General features: G+C 36.2%; 8 protein-coding genes across 12 annotated transcripts in view; all 8 read right to left on the bottom strand.

Moving 5' to 3' along the window:
• LOC145334678 (uncharacterized) overlaps window positions 1–21,117 on the bottom strand; it is a 140,601-nt gene that overhangs the window by 12,533 nt on the left and 106,951 nt on the right. The gene's annotated exons all lie outside the window — the stretch shown is intronic.
• Window positions 689–2,523, bottom strand: LOC145333693 (uncharacterized). The gene is made up of 3 exons (XM_080178902.1): window positions 2,155–2,523; window positions 1,854–1,921; window positions 689–1,485 (listed from the first exon to the last, which is right to left on the bottom strand). Exons 1-3 carry the CDS (start codon window positions 2,169–2,171, stop codon window positions 1,238–1,240), a joined length of 333 nt encoding a protein of 110 aa, XP_080035028.1. The 5' UTR covers window positions 2,172–2,523; the 3' UTR covers window positions 689–1,237.
• Window positions 3,694–5,934, bottom strand: LOC145334204 (uncharacterized). Its single transcript, XM_080179577.1, has 4 exons — window positions 5,829–5,934; window positions 5,472–5,603; window positions 4,857–4,967; window positions 3,694–4,661 (listed from the first exon to the last, which is right to left on the bottom strand). The coding sequence occupies exons 1-4, from the start codon at window positions 5,915–5,917 to the stop codon at window positions 4,577–4,579; spliced, it is 417 nt and encodes a 138-aa protein (XP_080035703.1). The 5' UTR covers window positions 5,918–5,934; the 3' UTR covers window positions 3,694–4,576.
• LOC145333942 (uncharacterized) lies at window positions 7,760–9,424 on the bottom strand. Its single transcript, XM_080179200.1, has 3 exons — window positions 9,333–9,424; window positions 8,915–9,001; window positions 7,760–8,435 (listed from the first exon to the last, which is right to left on the bottom strand). Exons 1-3 carry the CDS (start codon window positions 9,412–9,414, stop codon window positions 8,065–8,067), a joined length of 540 nt encoding a protein of 179 aa, XP_080035326.1. The 5' UTR covers window positions 9,415–9,424; the 3' UTR covers window positions 7,760–8,064.
• LOC145333941 (uncharacterized) lies at window positions 10,972–12,398 on the bottom strand. Its single transcript, XM_080179199.1, has 2 exons — window positions 11,371–12,398; window positions 10,972–11,117 (listed from the first exon to the last, which is right to left on the bottom strand). Exons 1-2 carry the CDS (start codon window positions 12,014–12,016, stop codon window positions 10,972–10,974), a joined length of 792 nt encoding a protein of 263 aa, XP_080035325.1. The 5' UTR covers window positions 12,017–12,398.
• On the bottom strand, window positions 14,713–15,391 carry LOC145333569 (uncharacterized). The gene is made up of 2 exons (XM_080178731.1): window positions 15,262–15,391; window positions 14,713–15,033 (listed from the first exon to the last, which is right to left on the bottom strand). Exons 1-2 carry the CDS (start codon window positions 15,349–15,351, stop codon window positions 14,713–14,715), a joined length of 411 nt encoding a protein of 136 aa, XP_080034857.1. The 5' UTR covers window positions 15,352–15,391.
• Window positions 16,630–18,275, bottom strand: LOC145334376 (uncharacterized). Its single transcript, XM_080179830.1, has 3 exons — window positions 18,266–18,275; window positions 17,290–17,842; window positions 16,630–16,800 (listed from the first exon to the last, which is right to left on the bottom strand). Exons 1-3 carry the CDS (start codon window positions 18,273–18,275, stop codon window positions 16,641–16,643), a joined length of 723 nt encoding a protein of 240 aa, XP_080035956.1. The 3' UTR covers window positions 16,630–16,640.
• LOC145333642 (uncharacterized) lies at window positions 19,420–21,088 on the bottom strand. The gene is made up of 2 exons (XM_080178814.1): window positions 20,501–21,088; window positions 19,420–20,247 (listed from the first exon to the last, which is right to left on the bottom strand). The coding sequence occupies exon 1, from the start codon at window positions 20,824–20,826 to the stop codon at window positions 20,521–20,523; it is 306 nt and encodes a 101-aa protein (XP_080034940.1). The 5' UTR covers window positions 20,827–21,088; the 3' UTR covers window positions 19,420–20,247; window positions 20,501–20,520.

Raw genomic sequence — 21,117 nt, 5'->3', positions numbered from 1 at the left:
GACTTAAATCAGTACAATGTTTGTATAAATACATGGAAGCACATGATAGAACATTAGATATATCAGTGGAAAACAGATGTGTTTAGCTTCTACATAGGCATACTTATTTTCAATATATTATTTGTAATTATTATACCTTAATATAGAAATCGTAACTGCTTGAAAACTCTATCCTTACTTATAAAGTAGTTCCCAGGACGGAATTAATACCATAAAAAAACCTAGTTTTTACCACTTTTATGGTAAAATTTTACCAGCCTATACGATTTAAAAGGTGGTAAAATTTTACCGTAATCGTGGTAAAAACACTTTTGGTGGTACTCTGTGACGCTTTTTACCAGCGATTTTTACCACAATTATCGGTAAAATTTTACCAGATTTCCGGTAAAATATTACCATTTTAGGACGCAAATTTATACCAGATTTTGACCAATTTTTACCACTTTTTTGGTAAAATTTACCGCAAATTTCTGGTAGATTTTACCGAAAAAGTGGTAAAACTGTTCAACACCTGGTAATATTTTTGCCCTAAACTGGTAAAATTTTACCAGAAATAGGGTAAATATGGTAAAAATTTACCAATAATTGTGGTAAAAACGGGTGGTAAAAATCACGAGAAAGTGGTAAAAAACGACCTTAATTATAGAAAAACCTCGCTTGTACACAAATCGCAAAAATAAAAAAAAAATTGTTTTCATTATTATCTTTATTGATTGAAACACTTAAACATATTTTTTTACATAATGATTTACATAGGTACTATAGCGCGATACTATATAGGTATATATTCACAGAAATTTTCTTAATTAGTCTATAATTCTAGACGTGGTTTAAATGACCAAATATTACATAGTTTTACAGATAATATAACTGCATGTTTAATCGGTTTAAGCTGAGAAATTAACACAAATATACATAGGTTTTAATTGCTGAGATCTGGATTCTAATTGTACTTTATACTAGAACATTTTTATACACAAGAAAAATATATTACGAAGTTACTTTCCATTATTAAATTTTCAAAAATTTGCTATATAGGAATAGCGGTTTCAAATATAATATTATATGAATATTCTCATCGTCAGAACAAAACTGTCAAAACTGTCATATAGATTAATGTACGTACAAATTAAAGGTGGTTAAACATATTTTTGACTCAAGATATCTTGATATATATCACTTTTTTATCACAAATAGTTTATATATGATCTGACTGGAAGGACTATTATACATCAGCTTACTTTTGTCCTTCTTTTCTTTGTTTTTGCCTCTTGTGAAAGAAGACGCGGCAGTCTGGACACATATAGGTGCATTCGATGAGTCTTGTGTTCAATGGCAGCTCGCTTCGGGGACTGCGTCCATGGGCGCAGGTCTTGATTTTCCCCGGTGTTGCACTTCTTTTGCGCCTACTCAGTTTTGATGCTGGCGGGATTGTAGGAGGGGGTGGTTCAAACATCTCCTGCTCATCATCTGACACCCGATACACTGAAATTAAAATATTTTTTAAAATTACTTTTTTTTACAAAAAAATACTTCAATTTTACAATAGTTTTTTTTTCTAGCCTAACCTAACCTAGTGTATTAATAGAAAGAGTAATATTTCTAGTTTTAGCCTAGCCTAGCCTAGCCTAGCCTAGCCTAGCCTAGCCTAGCCTAGCCTAGCCTAGCCTAGCCTATTCTAACCTAACCTAACCTAACCTAACCTAACCTAACCTAACCTAACCTAACCTAACCTAACCTAACCTAACCTAGTGTAATAATACAATGTATTACGGCATTTTCTTAGTGCCTAGTACAGAAATGTTTCACTATATGCTTTGGGCACAGTCGCTAGTATAAATATTGTACTATACCTGGGCTTTTTGGTCCTGGATTCTTTATGTTCTCATAAATTATATCAAAATCCGGTTTGTCTTCCATCCTGAAATTAAACAATCTATACTACAAAGTAAAACGATTTTTGTTTGTATGTAGCGAAGGATCTTGTTAACCGCTGAACCGATCGGGTTCTTCTCATAGGTACCGGCAAGGGAAGGGAGTGGCAAAAGAAACTTTAAGGATATACTTCATATTAGAGGGTTTAGCGTACAGAAAAATCATTTACAACACAGTCGCCAGGATAAAGTAGTAAAAACAATTTTTAAAAAATCTTACTTTGCTGGTGTTTCCATAACAGTGACTTCCTTAACCTCGTTCTCATCCGAATTTTCTGGAGAGCCAGCTGCAGCTGTTTTGTTCCTGAATTAAACAATATATATATAATAATCTATTTAAATTAAGTAGTTAACTTTTTGGTTCCACATTTACCCCTTCCACCTTACCCAGCTAGAGGCGTACTTGCTAGTACTCGCTTTTAATAAATAAAGGAACACGTTGAATTTGTCTTTACAGAAAAATCATTTACAACACTGTCGCCCGGATAAAGTATGAAAAAATAATATTAAAAGAAATATCTTACTTTGCTTCTCCTTCCATAACAGAGGCTTGTCCGACCTTCTGGTCATCCTTTTGTGCCGCCGGACATTTCTCGGATTGCTCCCTGAATTAAGCAATCATATTATTATTAAATAGTAAACTTTTTATGGTCCACATTTACCACTCCCACCTTACCCCTAGAGGCATACTTGCTATAGTTTTGTAATATATAAAGGTGAATTTGTCTGTACCGAAAAATCATTTACAACACAGTCGCCCGGATAAAGTATGAAAAAAGATTATTAAAAGAAACTAGTGGCTACGCCCCTAGAAACCTCTAGGGGCACTTAAGGTTGGAAGGGGAAAAATCAACATCTTCCCATTTTCAATTTCAGTTTCAGAAGAGTAAAAATATTTTTTGGGGGAGGGGGTGAAGACACCCTGCACAAAAATAGTTTAAAACCTTTCCAGGACCTATAAGAAGCTTCACTTTAAAGGAGAACAATATCGGTTTAGCGGTTATCCTTCGGGACAGACAAAAAACGCTTACTACTTTATATAATAGGATATCTTACTTTGCTTCTCCTTCCATAACAGAGGCTTGTCCGACCTTCTGATCATCATTTTGTGCCGCCGGACATTTCTCGGATTGCTCCCTGAATTAAGCAATCATATTATTATTAAATAGTAAACTTTTTATGGTCCACATTTACCACTCCCACCTTACCCCTAGAGGCATACTTGCTAGTTTTGTAATATATAAAGGTGAATTTGTCTGTACCGAAAAATCATTTACAACACAGTCGCCCGGATAAAGTATGAAAAAAGATTATTAAAAGAAACTAGTGGCTACGCCCCTAGAAACCTCTAGGGGCACTTAAGGTTGGAAGGGGAAAAATCAACATCTTCCCATTTTCAATTTCAGTTTCAGAAGAGTAAAAATATTTTTTGGGGGAGGGGGTGAAGACACCCTGCACAAAAATAGTTTAAAACCTTTCCAGGACCTATAAGAAGCTTCACTTTAAAGGAGAACAATATCGGTTTAGCGGTTATCCTTCGGGACAGACAAAAAACGCTTACTACTTTATATAATAGGATATCTTACTTTGCTTCTCCTTCCATAACAGAGGCTTGTCCGACCTTCTGATCATCATTTTGTGCCGCCGGACATTTCTCGGATTGCTCCCTGAATTAAGCAATCATATTATTATTAAATAGTAAACTTTTTATGGTCCACATTTACCACTCCCACCTTACCCCTAGAGGCATACTTGCTAGTTTTGTAATATATAAAGGTGAATTTGTCTGTACCGAAAAATCATTTACAACACAGTCGCCCGGATAAAGTATGAAAAAAGATTATTAAAAGAAACTAGTGGCTACGCCCCTAGAAACCTCTAGGGGCACTTAAGGTTGGAAGGGGAAAAATCAACATCTTCCCATTTTCAATTTCAGTTTCAGAAGAGTAAAAATATTTTTTGGGGGAGGGGGTGAAGACACCCTGCACAAAAATAGTTTAAAACCTTTCTAGGACCTATAAGAAGCTTCACTTTAAAGGAGAACAATATCGGTTTAGCGGTTATCCTTCGGGACAGACAAAAAACGCTTACTACTTTATATAACAGGATATCTTACTTTGCTTCTCCTTCCATAACAGAGGCTTGTCCGACCTTCTGATCATCATTTTGTGCCGCCGGACATTTCTCGGATTGCTCCCTGAATTAAGCAATCATATTATTATTAAATAGTAAACTTTTTATGGTCCACATTTACCACTCCCACCTTACCCCTAGAGGCATACTTGCTAGTTTTTTAATATATAAAGGTGAATTTGTCTGTACCGAAAAATCATTTACAACACAGTCGCCCGGATAAAGTATGAAAAAAGATTATTAAAAGAAACTAGTGGCTACGCCCCTAGAAACCTCTAGGGGCACTTAAGGTTGGAAGGGGAAAAATCAACATCTTCCCATTTTCAATTTCAGTTTCAGAAGAGTAAAAATATTTTTTGGGGGAGGGGGTGAAGACACCCTGCACAAAAATAGTTTAAAACCTTTCCAGGACCTATAAGAAGCTTCACTTTAAAGGAGAACAATATCGGTTTAGCGGTTATCCTTCGGGACAAACAAAAAACGCTTACTACTTTATATAATAGGATATCTTACTTTGCTTCTCCTTCCATAACAGAGGCTTGTCCGACCTTCTGGTCATCCTTTTGTGCCGCCGGACATCTCTTGGATTGCTCCCTGAATTAAGCAATCATATTATAATTAAATAGTAAACTTTTTTTTTGGTCCACATTTACCCCTCCCACCTTACCCCTAGAGGCATACTTGCTAGTTTTGTAATATATAAAGGTGAATTTGTCTGTACCGAAAAATCATTTACAACACAGTCGCCCGGATTAAATACCAAAAAAAGAAGTGAAAAAAATTTCTTACTTTGTTTGTGTTTCCAAACAAGCGATCTCCTCTTCCAAAGAAGCAATTTTTTGCTTTGCTGCCCTAAGGTCTTGTTTTATTTTCTGCATTGTCTCCCATCCATCGTCGTCCCTGAAAAATAAAAAAAAATAATACTAAAGTAACAGGATGTCCGTGTTTATGTACCGAAGGATCTCGATAACCACTGAACAGATCGGGTTCTTCTCATAGGTACCGGCAAGGGAAGGGAGTGGCAAAAGAAACTTTAAGAGATATACTTCATATTAGAGGGTTTAGCGTAGCTGCTAATTTGAAATATCAGGGGTGTATATCCTATATGGGATCCCCTGTTCAGGTGGTGGGGGGAAAATAACTAAAATATGTGTGGTAGGACCAAAAATTTTAGTTCTTTCAATATTTCTCCATTTCCGTCCCTACTTGGTGAGATAAAAATAGGTGGGAAAAAAATACAAAATTTTGTACCACGGGAACAAAATAAATCTTGTGCGTAATGTACACCCCTGAATGAAACTATAATTATTCGCCATAACAATAATGTTTATCCTACTCTTTTCAATCCGGCTACTACCACCTTCCGAACAGAAATAGAATGGTAACAAAAATAAATAAACTTACGTAGTGCAATCCAAAGTTAGGTTCAAATCTTCTGTATCAGACGATTTAGGAGGGGTATCAGGCAGGTCAGCCAGCTTAGCAGGCAGCTCAGGCTCAGACACACTCATTTCGTTCTTCTCTTTTTCGCTATCACTGAAATATATAAATATATATTATATATCCCAGGTAATCGGACCTTTGCCCAAAGAAGTAATTACCAAAAAATATGTAATATGTATTTATGTAATTATGTTGTGATGGATTGTCGAATCCGATTCGATGAATGGTTACCAAAATATAGCTAGGGACGGACGGACGGACAGACAGACAGACAGACATCATTCTACTTCGTTTTATACATATTAAAATATTACTCACCCACTTGTGGTTTCCGGCTTCTGTTCTTCGTGCTGTTCGTCTCTCTCTAAGTCGGCTGCTGCTGTGGCTGACATGGACATGTCGGACATTCTATATTAAATTTGAAAAGAAACAAATTATCACTGGTAATTATAAATTTTCATGAATAAATGTCCAAAAAACTGACGTAGGGAATTTTAATATAATAGGGTCCAGCAAGATCACATATTGGTATATCTTATATTGTAAACAAGTATATAGACAAATTTCATTTACAAAAAGTTAATACAAATTTGAAACGTTCTCTTTTTTAATTACAGCACAGAAACATTACGGATTTTACCATGGAAATCTACCACCGTATTAATTAAAACATTCCCTACGATAACTGTCATATATATAATATTTATATACAAAATTAAACAAATATATAAAATTAACAAAAGCTAGTTGTGAATACTTTTTTTCCTTAGTTTAGGGGGTAAACTACAACTGCTATATACTGAATTACAAAAAATGCAACAGATTATACAACAAAAAATTTTCAGTTTAAGCTCTTAACTTTAAGCTCATTAAACTTAATTGGTGGAAAGGGGTAGTTTCACAAAATGCATTTGAACTTAATTTTGTGAATTGCATATTTTTCTTTGTTAAGATGGTAAAAGTACGTGGTAGAAAATTTAACTTTCTTCAAATTTATGCCATATAAATAAAGTTTAAACACATTTAAACAGGTTCAAATATACGGTTCACTAAATTAACTTCAAATGCATTTTGGGAAACTACTCCTTTCTAGATATTATAAAAAAAAGTTGAAGATGAAACTTATGACATAAAAAAAAATTACATATAAATATATATATACGTAAAGTCCTGGAATTATTGGGATTGACTGGGAGCTATCAGGTCTTCGTCTTGTTCTTCGTCTTGTTCTTCGTCTTGTTCTTCGTCTTGTACTTCGTTTTCAGACGAAAGTTCCGACGAATAATACTTGTCTCCATTCTGCCAGGGATGTATATTCTACATGGTTCGGATGTGTAATATTTTTTCCAAGTCTGCACAGGGATGTATATTATATTTCATTAAATATAAATAGATGGAGGTAAGAAAAAAAGGTAATAATTAAGAAAACTGAAAACATTTGTAAATTTTAAAAATTTTTAGCCGTGGACAAACAATATTTCTTGTGCAGAATATACACCCCTTTCCCGAATCAGCTGTAATGTAGCTGCCAAAGATACTGTAATTGTTTATGTTCTGAGAACATTGTTGAGAACTTGCTCTCTGTGGTGGTCTGGAGCTTGATCTTTTCTTCTTCTCTAACTCTTCATCTTCAGGCCTGATTCCCTGTTCCCACAATCTTTGCTTCTTCATGTTGGCCTTTACTCGTTTGTTGGCATCTCTTCTTGTCCGAGTCTCACCACGCTGGCCGAAATCGGGCAAATGTGTATTTGTTCTGTTCAACATTTGCTGCATCCTAATTTGGTTAGGTTGCTCACTGAGTTGACTATTACTACAACCTGGCTCTGCACTGAGTTGACTATAACTACAACCTGGTTCTGGGTTTACGTCTTCATCAGGATTTGATGTGCCTCCGCAACTTTCAGCATATTCCCGGCTTTCATTTTGTGCTCTGCTCGTGCTTGCTCTGCTCTGGTTTCTGTACAACACCGCTTCAATTTGATTCGTTGATGGAAATTTTGTTTGTTTTCTGGGACGTTTAGGAACTTCTTTGGTAGGCTTTGGCTTTTGGGCCACTTTTGCTTTTGGCCTGCGTTCATCTTCTTCTTCTTCACTACTACTACTACTGCCAGTTCCAGTGTCTGGGTCTGATTGATGACCTTGATCTGTATCATCACTTTCTGGTGCTTCTTCTTTGATGTCAGAAATTAAATCACCTTCTTCTTCATCTTTTTTCCACTTTGGTTTTTCTCCTACCAAGAAATAAAAAATGTTAAAGCAAATGTACATAATTGTAGCTTCAATATTATTTCCATACCTATATGAACATTAGTTACTATTAATCAGATTCAAATGAAAACAAGCAATATTTTTTACCCTATATTTATATGCCAATCAAAGATAAAAGGGGGAATTTTGCATTGGCAGTTGCTTTATAGGGGTACAATATGGAACTGTGAAGAAACGGCGTCGCCACCGCCGAGAACCGCCAATAAAAGCCCCAAAAAAATTAGGCTGGTTTTAGTTTTGGTTTCAAAAAGTGTCACTTTCGCCCACCCCCCCCCCCCCCCATTTATTACATTAAGACCTGTAACTTACCGTCAATGTTGATGAGTTCTAAAATTTCCCTTTGGTTGTGTATAGAAACATTTGAGCCTACTGCAACAACCTCATAATGACCCGTGTGGTTTTCAATTATAATGGCAAGTTTGGGTAATATTATTCCACATGGATGTATCCGAATTTCCTTACTTGCATTGCCGTCATTCTTGCCCTCAATGTCCTCAACCTCCAAAATTTCGTCACTCTCGTTTCCGTCATCTTCGTTATCCACCTCGAATGATGGTTCATTTGAGTCCAGCTGTAAACTTCTCTTGGTTTTTGCTTCGGCTTCCAATGCGGTTTGCCTTCGCTCCCGGTTCTTCTTTGGAATGATCGGCACATCATCTAAATAATTATTATAGTCATTATTTCAAATAGTATAAATGTTACCCAACCCCCCCCCCCCCTCCAAGAAAATAGCTTAAAATCACCGCAGGACCAATACACAGAAGAGTAGAATCCGATCTCCAGGATACAATTAATACCATAAAAAACCTAGTTTTTACCACTTTTATGGTAGAATTTTACCAGCCTATACGATTTAAAAGGTGGTAAAATTTTACCGTAACCTCGATCGATTCAGTGGTTACTGAGATCTTAAGCTTCTGACGGCCGGACAGACATTAAGCTACTTAGTATTATAGATAGCGGCTGCGCCCATACAAATTTTAGCCTAAAACCCTGTCAGGGCCTGTACGAAGTTTCCCTTAAAACAAAATTAATCCACAGGGTTTTTATCTAAGACTACTTCTCAACTAAAATATTAATAAACTTAAATTTAGGTGATACAGTTCCTACGTTTTTCAAACTATAAATAACAATACCTTCGGCATCCTCATCATTCTCATCACTGCTGCTTTCCTCCACGACACTTGTTGCCTTTCCAGTCACCTGTCTCTCGTTACTGTTGCCTGTAAATAATTAATTTATACATTAATTTTATACGTTTCCAAACAAAAAGCAAGTACTGAAAACATTTTTTCCACCCCCCCACCCCCCCTACTTGGTTGAAAAAAAAATTTTAAAAGGAAATGTGTTGTAGGAGGGATAGAATAAATAAATCATAGAGTTCTTTAAATATTTTTCAATTTTCCCCCTACTTGGTGAAAAAAAACTAGGGGGGGGGGGAAGAAAAATTTAAAAAAAATTAGTAGCAGAGGAAAAAAAATCTTGTGCAGTATATACACAATACGAGGAAAGATAAAACTTATAAATAATAATTAATGTTCAACAAATATGTACCTGTGATTGAATTATTTCGTCCATAAAATTCTTTCTGTCTTTGCAGTGGTGGAAAGTTTGGTGGTGGTTCATCATCTTGCATTGGCACTGTATCATCAAGATTTTCCACATTTTGGCCCTCATCGTCTGTTTCACAAATAATTATCTTCTTCGACTTTTTCGAGCCCTTTCCATGCTTCTTCCTTTTGGAGCTTGTGATGTTTTCAAATACATTTACTTTGGGTTTATTATTGGACTGGCTGTTGACAATTGGATCTTCATATAACCTACGTGGCTTTACTGGTTGCTTTACTGGTTCTGGAGTTACTGCTGGATTCTCCGCGGGTGGTATGCGTAACTCATTCCCAATCTGATCATCATTTGAATTCATTTCAACGTCGTCGCCTCCGTCATCAATTACAAGCTCCTCACCATTGTTGCTTTCTTCATCAGCAATGTTTTCCATACCATTTTCTTCAACAGCATTGCCTTCAGCATCATTGTCTTCAACAGCATTGCCTCCACCATGATTGCCTTCACCATCATTGTCTTCACCATCAGTGGATTCATCAGCAGTGGAATCATCAGCAGTGGAATCATCAGCAGTGGAATCATCAGCAGTGGATTCATCAGCAGTGGTGTTCATTCTTCCGATCTTTCTATTTCTGGAAATTTTTGTTGCTTTCTCACTGGCATTGTGAATCTTTGTCTGTTCTTCACTCATTTCTGGTTTCAAATTGTTTGTGGCGTACGAATAATACATTACAGCTCTTTGTATAACCTTCTTATCACTATGGACTGTCTTGAAAAATTGCTTGGATTTCTTTGCATTCCCAATGTCTGCATAATTTTTGATCTGAAATGTAGTACTCGACCTGTCATTGTTTCTTTTCAAGTAAATCTGGTTCTTTCCTTGAACTTCGTGGGGTAAGCAACCCATTGAGTGGGCACCTAACATGTAGTAAAATTTCTTGTCTTCGGCTGTAACACCTGGTGTTGAAGTTGTGATTGTCTTCGGTTTAATACGCCGCTTAATTCTTTGTATCTCTGCAGGGGCCAGATACAATTCACACATCTGTAAGGCTGATCGTTTCTGTGGCTTTTCCTTCTTGTCTTTCTTGTCTTTCTTGTCTTTCTTGTCTTTCTTGCCTTTCTTATTGCTTGTCTCCTTGCTTGGCTTGATTTCAAAAACCTGTTCATACTTGTAGAGGGGGGTTGACAATGCGCGTTCTTGTTTTCGCGTTACCAGCCCTCGAAATAACCTCCAGCAGACAGGATCCTCATTAGCAATCATATAATCTTCGGCCCTCTTCATATTTTCACAAAAACCAGTCGCGTCCTTTTTAAAAGTGTGTTCGAAATTGCGCTTGAACCTAGATAAAAAAAGGGTTTATATCAAAACAGTCTCAATATATAACATATAACATATATCAAGAAAAGATGAACTAAAAGTCTTGCCACATAAAAAAATACATGGTACAAAATTGAAATTCTTTGAAACATATGCCATAGAAATGTAGTTTAACAATTTAACAAGAATACAATATGCAGTTAACATTTCGTGAAACTACTTTTTTAACTAAAGAACATTGAAATGCATTTTGTGAAACTACCACTTTCACATTTAATAGACGCGGAATAGATGCGATAAATAATTGAATTACCTACAAGCTTGTATGTGGTTCCTCACTAGAAAAAGGTCGCTTGAAGACACATAGGTTCCTGTTCTCCACAAATTTGGTGGGATAGCTTCATGTAGGTACGTCTCGTTAAGCACTAACTTACAATGATCCAAGAAACGTTCCACTGAAATAATAATGAAATTTTCAATTAACTATGCATAGGTACATGTTTATTATTGTACCAGGGGTGTATATTCTGCACAAGATTTATTTTCACAAATAAAATATATATATAAAAAGATTATTGTACATGGTCACCTGCTAGCAAGAATAGGAATGCCCCTTTTATTCGGTTTATTTCCCTTGCCCCCACCTCCCTTCTCCCTGTTTTAAACGTTTTCTCATCATGTCAAATTTACAAAATAATATTTACTTACCAGTTTCGTCATCAATAAGTTCCGGAGCAGTCCAAAAGGCAGCGGTGATGCGGGCGTCAAAGGTGAACTGCTCGAACACGACATATAGGAAGGTTATGATGTCTCGGCATACTTTCAGTAAGGTTTGCCAGCCTTTATCCACTTTCAGTGAGTCTTCGAAATTTTGGATGAAAAAGACAATTTCTTCTCTTCGCATATAACCATCTTTTTCCAAGGGGTCATGGTTCTTTATTCTTTCTTTGTAAAATTCTGGTGAGAAAATACGGTCCACGACAACATCCTGATTCTCACTAGGCCCTTTATTCGCCTCCTCCTCATCAAGCTCATCCACATTGGTCAGTCTTCTTAGATCAGTCACCAAGGTTTCCACTATTTTTCCGGTTTTCTTCATTTCTGTTGTCAGGGTTACAGTATTTTCAGCCATATCTCTTGATACACTGTCTTGCAGGTCTTTGATTTCATTCTTCACTAATTCATGGTTTGTGGACGTTTTGTTTACCAAGTTTCTGATGGACGCATTAATGGGCTCTATTTGATTTTTCATTTGTGAGGTCAAGAAAGTACGTAGCTGCTGAAATTGGTTCTGAATTTGGTTCATAACGGCCCCGGTGAACAAATCCTTAAAATTAAACATATTAAACCACATATTTTCAAGTCTTGGTATTTTAAAAACTACGTGGTAGAAAAGAAGACTATCCACAAACAAGAGCAAGTGATCCTAAGCATCTTCCATCATTTTTGGACTTTGACAAACAAAAAAACTTGGTAAAATTTGACCAACTTTTTGGTAAAAATTGACAAGGTAAATTTTTAGGCTAAGTCCAGATTTTTGGACTTTGACCAAAAAATCAACTTGGTAAAATTTGACCAACTTGTTTGTAAAAATTTACAAGGTAAATTTTTATTGGTCAATGTTTACCAAAAATTTAGTCAAATCTTACAAGTTATTTTTTCCAGGCTAAGTCGATATATATCATAAATAATTGTAATTTGTATCCTCTGGATGACAAAATGAAATAAAAATAATACCTCGCTTTCTTCCATCTCACCAGAAGGGCCAGATGATCCCTGGGGTCGTGATGACTGGGGCTGGGGTCGTGATGATGTTGCAGGAGGAACTACAACTCTCGCGGTCCGTTGATTCGCGGAGGGGTGCCGTGCCCGTGGAGATGGAGGTGGGGTAATATTTATTGGCCTTATTGGAGATGTTGTGGTTCTAGTTGTGTTCTAAAAATAATATAGATAATTATTGTAAAGCATTACTTACCGAGGATTATAGTTTTAAACAACACCGGCATTATCCTAATTTTTTTCTTCTATTTTTTAAAACTTTACCCTACCCCCCCCCCTCTCCCGACAAAATGACTGTGTTAGGTTAGGCTAGGTTAAGTTATATGGTTAGAGGGACCCAATTTGTTCAACGGTTAACGAGATTTGTTGGTACAAACCCACAAACAGACATCATGTTAGTAAGTTTAGTTTAACAACAAAACACCAACAAACCAAAAACCGATAACAATAAAACTTAAAATCCTACCTTTGCTGTTGTACCTTTGCCACCTCCAGTAGATTTGTTGCTTCCAGGTTTGGCACTTGCAGCTTTGGCACTTCCACCTCTGGCACTTCCATTAGGTTTGCCACCTCCAGTAGGCTTGTTGTTCTAAAGCAAGAAATAATTGTTGTATTTACAATGCATAATAAGATATTAGATAGCAGTGGCTACGCCCCTAGAATTTTAATTACTAATATCAAATGTTAAACACACTGTGGAAAATTAATAAATAATTATACTTGGTCAATAATCTTTTGTGGTCTGTTAAGCATGAACCGATAAGGTTTTCCTTTCGATCCGGTAACATGCGAATTTATAAGTTTTAAGAGCGAAGGGTAGCAGCAATTTGTACAATAGTAAATTAGGCCTTAAATATAATTTTTACCTTTACAGAACTAGCACTCTTTCCAGTCCTCGTCATTTTGGGATCTAGCTTGGTCAATTGCCAGTCGAAATTACGCTGTTGTATCCAGGTCGTTGGCATGGGCAATTTGCATAGTTTTAAATCTGAAATGTGTAGACAGAAATTAAAATTTTATGTAAAATTAAATTAAATTGCAAACATGTACTCTTTCAAATTACAGACTAGACTTATAACACTTTAACTTCATACCCATCGATGGCCAAAAAGGTAGGGTTTTGCTAAATAAAGTTGACATGCCTTTTTTAAAATTAGCTATAAAAAATAATTTTAATGAAAAAAATATTTTAAAGTACATTTCACATAAATTCCAAATAAAGAGGGAAGGACCTTCAGTTGAATTTTACAACATTTTACATACATATTATAACAAAAGGGGGGGGGGGGGGGAAGTGACACTTTTTAAAACCAAAACTAAAACTCAAAGGAACTGAACTAAAGAAACAGTTACAGATCTGTCATTTTGCATGGCAGTTGTTTTATAAGGGTACAATATGGAACTTTTAGTTTTGGTTTCAAAAAGTGTCATTTCCCCCCCCCCCTTTCTCTGCTTTCAATGTACAAAATTAAATTCCGATAGGAATTACGATGGAGACATCTTGATGCAACAGGTGTACGGAGATATGTGCTACTCTGTACTTCAGTAGGTTGGAGGCTAGTTGTGTTGGAGGATGGCTATAGTCTTCGGGATCGTCAGTCTTGCCTACTCCTAATACCAGGGGTGTATATTTTCAGTGTTTAAAACCATAAAACTTAATTCATATTTCCTAGACCCCCCCTCCCCCCTTTACCACACTCTCCTCCTGGCATGATAAGAGAATTACAAATAAATTGTGGTAGGTTAAAAAGGAATTAGATGAAATGTATAGTTCATGAAATATTTCTATACAACAATTAATCATGTGCAAAATATACACCCCTACCTATTATTCTGGAATCTTCAGGAAAGGTGTATGCCGGAAAAAATGTCCTCACTTTGTGGACCAACCATACTGTTTTATCACGACGGCAGTCTGGGACAAAGTAGAGGTCTTGGCAGTCTGTATAAAATTGATTACTTTCGAACTTTCGTTTGTTGGCATTCCTTTTTCCCCTGACAGCCAGCTTTTCATTTATGTACGGTTTCACTGTGTGAAATATCAACAATCTAAATATGTCATTTATGTCATTAATGGCTGTTAAACGGAAAGGTATGTTGCTGGTGAAATCGTTATAGCTTAAGTGTTTGATCAGCAATACACGGAAAGAAAGTTATGTTACATTTTTAAAAATTACATTAAAATTTGTAAAGAGTGGGGGGGGGGGGAGAAGTGACACTTCTTGAAACCAAAACTAAAAGTCAAAGGAACTCAACTAAAAAAAAATAGTATTACCTGTTTGAAACCTCTTTAAGGCCAAAATTATATCCTCGGATGTAAGTTGATATCACATGATTGGCACTTTCGAAAGCATAACAACTGAACGCCATGGATGGTCCAAATCGGCGGACATGTTCCGGCATATGGTAAAGCATGTGAGTATTGTAACTCAAGCACGATTCGCCGTACATCTCCGCCAATTTTGAGTTCAGGACCATTATCATGGTCTTGAGCTCAGCCACACGTTCAGTTGTTATATGCTCTTCGAGACTGCGCAATATGTGGAATAAAAACTTGCATATCAGACGTTGTTCATCTTTAAGATTTGCCAACTGGAAAAAAAAAACATTGTAATAATTTAAGGTAAAACTAGCTCTTTCGCCCCTAGCCTCTAGGGGCTTCGCCCTATATACTTATTGGAAGTCCACCCTCCTCAATAGAAATATATATATAATGTAGCACACGTGCGCAAATTTAAAAAGAATGTTATTGCTATACAATATAATGAAACTGAAATAAGCTTTAAATTCTAAAAAGATTATAATATGGTAAAAACCTACCTCTGCATAAAATATCATATGGTAGAAGCCCAGTACTTTGAATTCAGAACTTTTCAAATTGAGGGCTAGCTTCTTCTCTGTCAGGCGCATGATGGACGTACGGGGAACGCGATCAAAATCGCCAACAAGCTTCAATTGATCGTTGATTTCATCTATAATTGGAGTTACTGCAGTTCATGGTAAAATATGGGTGATAAGGAGAAAATTTTCAAAATTTAAGTTCTTTAAACTTTTCAAACTAACACTCTTTTAAGCGGCATAACAAGGCGTACAAATAATGTGTAATAGACATAAATCTAAAAATGCAGAATTTTATCGCAGTGCCGAGAAATGCGCGAAGAAAACACCTATTTTACGCGTCATTTCTTTAGTCAAATGCAGTACATCCCTGTAATTCTCTCCATTTGAACTAAGTCTTCTTCTTCCAATTCTGGATAACTATTACGTCCTTTCTTCAGGTACGTCATCACTTTCTTTACATAGCCCAGGTGCAACGCGTGCATCGGATCACTGGGGGTATCTTGTATTAAATCCAAGCTCGGGTCAAGGTCAGAAAAACTGGTTTTCATGTTCTGATTATTTTCCTCTAACTTGCGGAATTTCTCGTCAGACCTCGGCGTACCCATATTTTGACTGTCACTGGGGTAAAATACATTCATTGATTCAAACAATACCAAGTTCTTTTGACGGAGATAAGTCTGTGAAAAAGCCATCCCTGGAAGGTCACAGTGTGGGCATCCATTTTTTGATCCATGGCCAAGAATGCCGAATACATCGGCTCTGGCAACGGCATCGTGGATGATGGTTCTACATTGAAAGGTATGTCCAGGTAATCCTTCTTGAATTAGTTTGTTGATGAATCGGGTAACATTATCCAGAAAGTTGTAACTGTAGGGACGCCTCCTCGTCTTCTCAAATATGCTGACTGGCAATATAACACTGAAATCCTTGTTGAAGAATAACCTGAAATAATAAAGAAGAATTAATAATAATAGCATTTAATACCTTAGACTTAAAATTGTAGTCACTGATTTATAAAACGTAAAGGCTGGTAAAATTTTACCGTAAAAGTGGTAAAAACTAGGTTTACTTATGGTATTAATTAAGTCCTGGTATACAGTAAGACAGATTTTTATATATGTATGCAATAGAAAAAAGTATCAATTGTAAACTTAGTTTTCTTTCTTATTTGTTTATTGAATGGTTTCCTAAACTTTGGCTTTAAAAATCTGGGCTGTCAATTGATGTAAAACAAATATTTTGATATCCTTTGAAATATAGGCTGCCAATCCTAAAAAATATTTTTTCGAGGGTCATGCTGTATATGAAAAGAACTTTATCCCAACCCAACCCTTTCAAATCCACAATATATTAATTACTTACCTAATCCAGACAGTATAATAGGAGATATGAGATCCCTGAGCTGCTTTCACTCCGTCGCCCGAGATGTCAAAAGTTATATGATCATCAACGGCCTGTTGTCCATTCAACCGTTTAAAGTCTGTGATGGCGTCTTGGAGGATCTCATAGGTAGGGAATCTGGAAAAAGAAATATATTTTTAACTAAAACTTGCACAATTCAAAGAAATTTTGCACCATCGGGCTCCAAATAATATTACGATGAAAAGTAATGGAACAAGGGTGACAACATCCATAAAAACCAAAGCACTGTAACGGTACGACAAACGGACATTAACAATTGTGAAGTATCTGAACTGAATTTAAAAATATTAAAGTCGAACCAAAATTGAATGTAAGTAAATTTGTTAAAAAAAAATACTTCAAGAAGGATAAGGTTTATGCACATACTTAAATTTTAAGGAATTAATTATAGAGTGGCTTCGCTTATAATATTGTTCTCAAGTTGTCGCAGGAAGCAATATACCAAAGAATGATCAAACTGATAATTAGAACACTTGAAAGTTTGTTGTTAAAAAAGGAGAAAAATCGACATGTTTAAAATGGCGTACGGAAATTCTGGTAATGATTATAGAAATGCTACGCTTTCTAAATCGTATATAAACATACCTGCACTCAATCAGTGAACCAGGAGCATTTGTAGGATTATATTTGTTTTCTTTGATTTCAACTTTGTATTTGGGTTTGAATAATGTATTATATGACGGAAATTTGAAAATACACGAGCGTTTCAGAATCGCCAGGATGATTCTAACTTTGTTGTGAGAGATGGGGTTGTCTAGAACACAAACGCTTCTGAAATCATTAACAATTTCTTTCTCAAGTTCTGTAAGATGTTTGAAGCGATCCCCGTCATGATCGCCATCAGGTTCGCCATCAGGTTCGTCATCAGGGTCATCGTCATCATCTGGGTCAAAATAATCTTCAGGTATATCAAACAATTCGACGTGGTCCCAGTCCTCGGCATCTTGAATGCTGTCATTGTCTGCATCATTATTATCGTTGGTATTATTGTTGTTAATATTGTCTACAACAATATTAATGTAGTTTGTTTCTTCAGGATTGTTATTTAATCGCTCCAAAACTTGGTTTGCGTAGCATTGATAACATATACTTTTGGTTTCCTTTGTGAAGTTGGTATTGCAGCCTGTACAAACTTTACCTAAAAAAATACGATGTTAAACATGGTGTTTTATAGTTATAAACCTTCCCGGGACCTATGTGAAGGTACCCTGTAAAGGAGAACCCAATCGGTTCAGCGGTTAGCAAGATCCTTTTGAACAGACACACAGACATCCTGTTACTTTAGTATAAGGATAATGCCGTAAAGAAAAACTAGTCAAATTAGAAAGTTAAAAAATTAAAAATTCCAGAAAAAGTAGATAAATGTAGAGAGTGGGTGAAGGTGGGTTAGGTTAAGGGATCCCATGTAGAATATACACCCCTGGAACAAGGATATCTTGAGACAAACTTAACTAACGTTTGATCAAACCAATTGTTTGAAATTTAGATTGAAAGGAAAATAAAAAACAAAAATTGGGAGACAATGTTTGTGGGAATTTGGACAAACAAACAACAAACAGACAGACCGACATCGTTCTACTTTATATTACAGATATTGTAGGTTACCTTTTGACGATGCAGTTTCGTTCTCATATTCCACATCCATCAAATCCTCCTGCTGTTCTTCTTCTAGTAATGGCTGACTGTCTTCACTTTGTTGATGTTTCTGCATGCGCCATTTTCTGGTTCTCGTTACCTTACAGAAGAGTTTTCTTATGGACCTCAGTTTATGCTGCAACTGGAAAAAGATTACATAATTAGTGAATTACTTATTTAAAATAATATAGGGGAGTTGTTATGGATCGTTATTTGGGCAAGCTACACGTGTCAATTGATTACAGTACATATGACTATACTGGTGTAAGAGCAAGCATGTTTATAGTGCGCTGACTGCAAGTGAAAAATAGAAATTAAAGTCGAGCATAGATTATACTTTAAGTACAGTAATGAAAAGTAAGGTCTCATCTTAAATATGTAGAAATAATTAGTTGTAAAAAGTCACCTGTACATTTTTCGTCTTATCTCCACTTCTTATACGCTTCAGTAGAGCTTTAGAGAGTGTACCAATCAAATTGTCTCCCATTTCAATAACGTCTAACAGGGGTGTATAGGTAACTCCTGAAATAAGAAGTATATGTTATAATCAGGGATGTATATTCTGCATGGGATCCCCTGCTCAGGGGGGGGGGGGGGAATAAAAAATAAGTGGTTGGAGGAAAAAAAAATGTAAAAATTAAGAAAACTGAAAACATTTTTTCCATTTTGCCCCCCTCCTTGGTTAAAAAAACTAAAAAAATGTGTGGTAGGAGGGATAAAATAAATGAAATATAGAGTTCTTTAAATATTTTTCTATTTCCCCCCCTACTTTTTCAGAAAAATCTAGGGGGGAAAAAAAATAAAAAATTTTGTAGCAGGGGAAAAAAAATAAATCTTGTGCAGAATATACACCCCTGGTTATAATAATAAGGTTATTACTTGTTTACATATAACGAAAGAAGGAGAAAGCAAAAAAGGGGGGGGGGGGGAGTGACACTTTTTGAAACCAAAATTAAATGTCAAAGGAACTCACAAAATAAAGAGTTAGAGTTACAAACATAAGAAAATACCCTTATTTATTCTTTGATTGTCTATAAAATTAATTAAACTTACCTATCAAAATTGTGATACAATTATACATACGTCATCCAGCGTTGGTCTGACATTTTTTTACTTTGAAAAAAATAACTATATACAATATATACATAAAATTTTGTTTGTTCCAGTCCTGACCTGGATAATACCTATATAAATTTCCTGCCTTCCCTGAAAAGCCGACGAACGCATATATAATCGAGCCCCACTGGTCGTGACTTTTGCAGAATTCTGCAGTTGCATGGAGTTTTATTATAACAACAATGTTGAACCCAGAAAATTTGTTAATTTGCTATAAAATAAATAATAATAAATAATATAAAACAACATAACAAAAATATCAAAAAACAAAAACAAAAAATAAAACATATCAATTAAGATCTCCTAGAGAGCTATAGCCAGAAGCTTAAAAAACTGTACACGTGCATACGTAATCGTCGGCTTTAGGGGTAAATAATGTTTATTAATGTTTATATGCAGGAAATTATATATCTGCACGACCAGTGGGGCTCGATCACTGTCACCATGGGTACTTAATTCTAAAATATATGGGCGCTGCAATCAAAGAGAGGTTAACGTAAATGTTCTGAAAGAACAAATTGATGTTATCCTCTTAGGAAATACCCCCCCCCCCCCCCCTAGAAAAACGGCGCCTGGCCTCTACCTAGCCGTATAACTTAACCTAGCCTAACCTAACCCAGCAATTTAGTTTGGGGGGGGGGGGGGATGGGGAGTTAAATAATACAAACAAAATTTTCTAAGAGGATAACGCCACAAATTACAATTAAAATTCGCTTTCAGCATGGATATCCGGAGGCTGGATGAAATCGCCGGCGGCGAGCTCGGCTTCTCCTAGCTTCTCCTTTCTCTTCCCTGAAAGGAAAGAACATTGAATTAAAAATGAGAAAACTAAAGCGTTTTTTAATGAAGAAACTCAAAGAATTCTGAAACATTTTTTGGTTAAAAACAATTTTTTCCCCTGCTACAAAAGACAACTAGCCATGAACAAGAGCAGGTGATTTGAAGCAACTTCCATCATTGATCCACTTATTTCTTTTTTCCCCCTCCCCTCCCCCCCCCCCCCGGAGCAGAATATACACCCCTGCAATAATTTCGTAGTTTTTACCTTGTTACTCTGGGTTTTATTTAGAAAAAAGGGCTGACGTTGGTGAGGAAAGGTGCACAGTCGGCTTCATGGTCAATGACATATCTCTCGGTATCATCCAGGCGGGGTCTCTCGTTCTCGTAGAGATTCTCGGGCATAGGTTCATTCTTCTTTAATTGTGTCTCTACCCAACCGTGATGGTATAACAGTTTTACTATTTCAGCAGCGTCATCAATGCCACATGATTCTTCTTGAACTCGAATATTTAACTTGGAGAAGAGTCTCAACATCCTAACCATGAGGGCGTCCCATCTGTCATGCAGCTCGTGGTATTGGTATGGATCCATCCTAATTTGAGGAATGATTATTTTGTTTGTCTTGTTTATTTTTGGGAGGGGTGTGATTAATGTTTTTTAACTTTCCGGTATTTTATTTGTCCTTAAACAAGGGGGGGGGGGGGGAAGGCCTGGAGCTCCGGAACCTGGAGGCCTATCCAAAAAATATTAAAACTTGGGAAAATTCATCATATAAGAATGATTTTATCCCTAATAACCTATACTCTCAGTCCAAAGATAAAGCCTATACTCCCTGTTTACGCAAATGTGTCAAAACTTCCCCCCCCCCCCCCCCTATTTATT

The sequence above is a fragment of the Acartia tonsa genome, chromosome 12, assembly GCF_053477335.1.
Source record: "Acartia tonsa isolate MP-2025a chromosome 12, ASM5347733v1, whole genome shotgun sequence".
NCBI classification, from domain to species: Eukaryota; Metazoa; Arthropoda; class Copepoda; order Calanoida; family Acartiidae; genus Acartia; species Acartia tonsa.
The sequence above is the reverse complement of the archived record's forward strand: the minus strand, read 5'-3'. Positions and strand labels throughout refer to the sequence as shown.

Excerpts from the sequence above, each read along its gene's own strand:
- LOC145333569 (XM_080178731.1), bottom strand. The coding sequence starts at position 15,351 with ATGCGCCTGACAGAGAAGAAGCTAGCCCTCAATTTGAAAAGTTCTGAA. Across the intron at positions 15,034-15,261 it reads ATATGATATTTTATGCAGAG|TTGGCAAATCTTAAAGATGA; the intron begins GTAGGTTTTTAC and ends TTTTTTTTCCAG.
- LOC145334376 (XM_080179830.1), bottom strand. Across the intron at positions 16,801-17,289 it reads GGTTCACTGATTGAGTGCAG|ATTCCCTACCTATGAGATCC; the intron begins GTATGTTTATAT and ends TTCTTTTTCCAG.
- LOC145333642 (XM_080178814.1), bottom strand. The coding sequence starts at position 20,826 with ATGGATCCATACCAATACCACGAGCTGCATGACAGATGGGACGCCCTC.
- LOC145333942 (XM_080179200.1), bottom strand. The coding sequence starts at position 9,414 with ATGCAAGATGATGAACCACCACCAAACTTTCCACCACTGCAAAGACAG. Across the intron at positions 9,002-9,332 it reads ACGAAATAATTCAATCACAG|GCAACAGTAACGAGAGACAG; the intron begins GTACATATTTGT and ends AATTATTTACAG. Across the intron at positions 8,436-8,914 it reads GAATGATGAGGATGCCGAAG|ATGATGTGCCGATCATTCCA; the intron begins GTATTGTTATTT and ends ATAATTATTTAG.
- LOC145333941 (XM_080179199.1), bottom strand. The coding sequence starts at position 12,016 with ATGTGGTTTAATATGTTTAATTTTAAGGATTTGTTCACCGGGGCCGTT. Across the intron at positions 11,118-11,370 it reads ACTTATTGATGACGAAACTG|TGGAACGTTTCTTGGATCAT; the intron begins GTAAGTAAATAT and ends TTATTATTTCAG.
- LOC145333693 (XM_080178902.1), bottom strand. Across the intron at positions 1,486-1,853 it reads TCCAGGACCAAAAAGCCCAG|TGTATCGGGTGTCAGATGAT; the intron begins GTATAGTACAAT and ends TTTTAATTTCAG.
- LOC145334204 (XM_080179577.1), bottom strand. The coding sequence starts at position 5,917 with ATGTCCGACATGTCCATGTCAGCCACAGCAGCAGCCGACTTAGAGAGA. Across the intron at positions 5,604-5,828 it reads AAGCCGGAAACCACAAGTGG|TGATAGCGAAAAAGAGAAGA; the intron begins GTGAGTAATATT and ends TATATATTTCAG. Across the intron at positions 4,968-5,471 it reads CTAACTTTGGATTGCACTAC|GGACGACGATGGATGGGAGA; the intron begins GTAAGTTTATTT and ends TTTATTTTTCAG.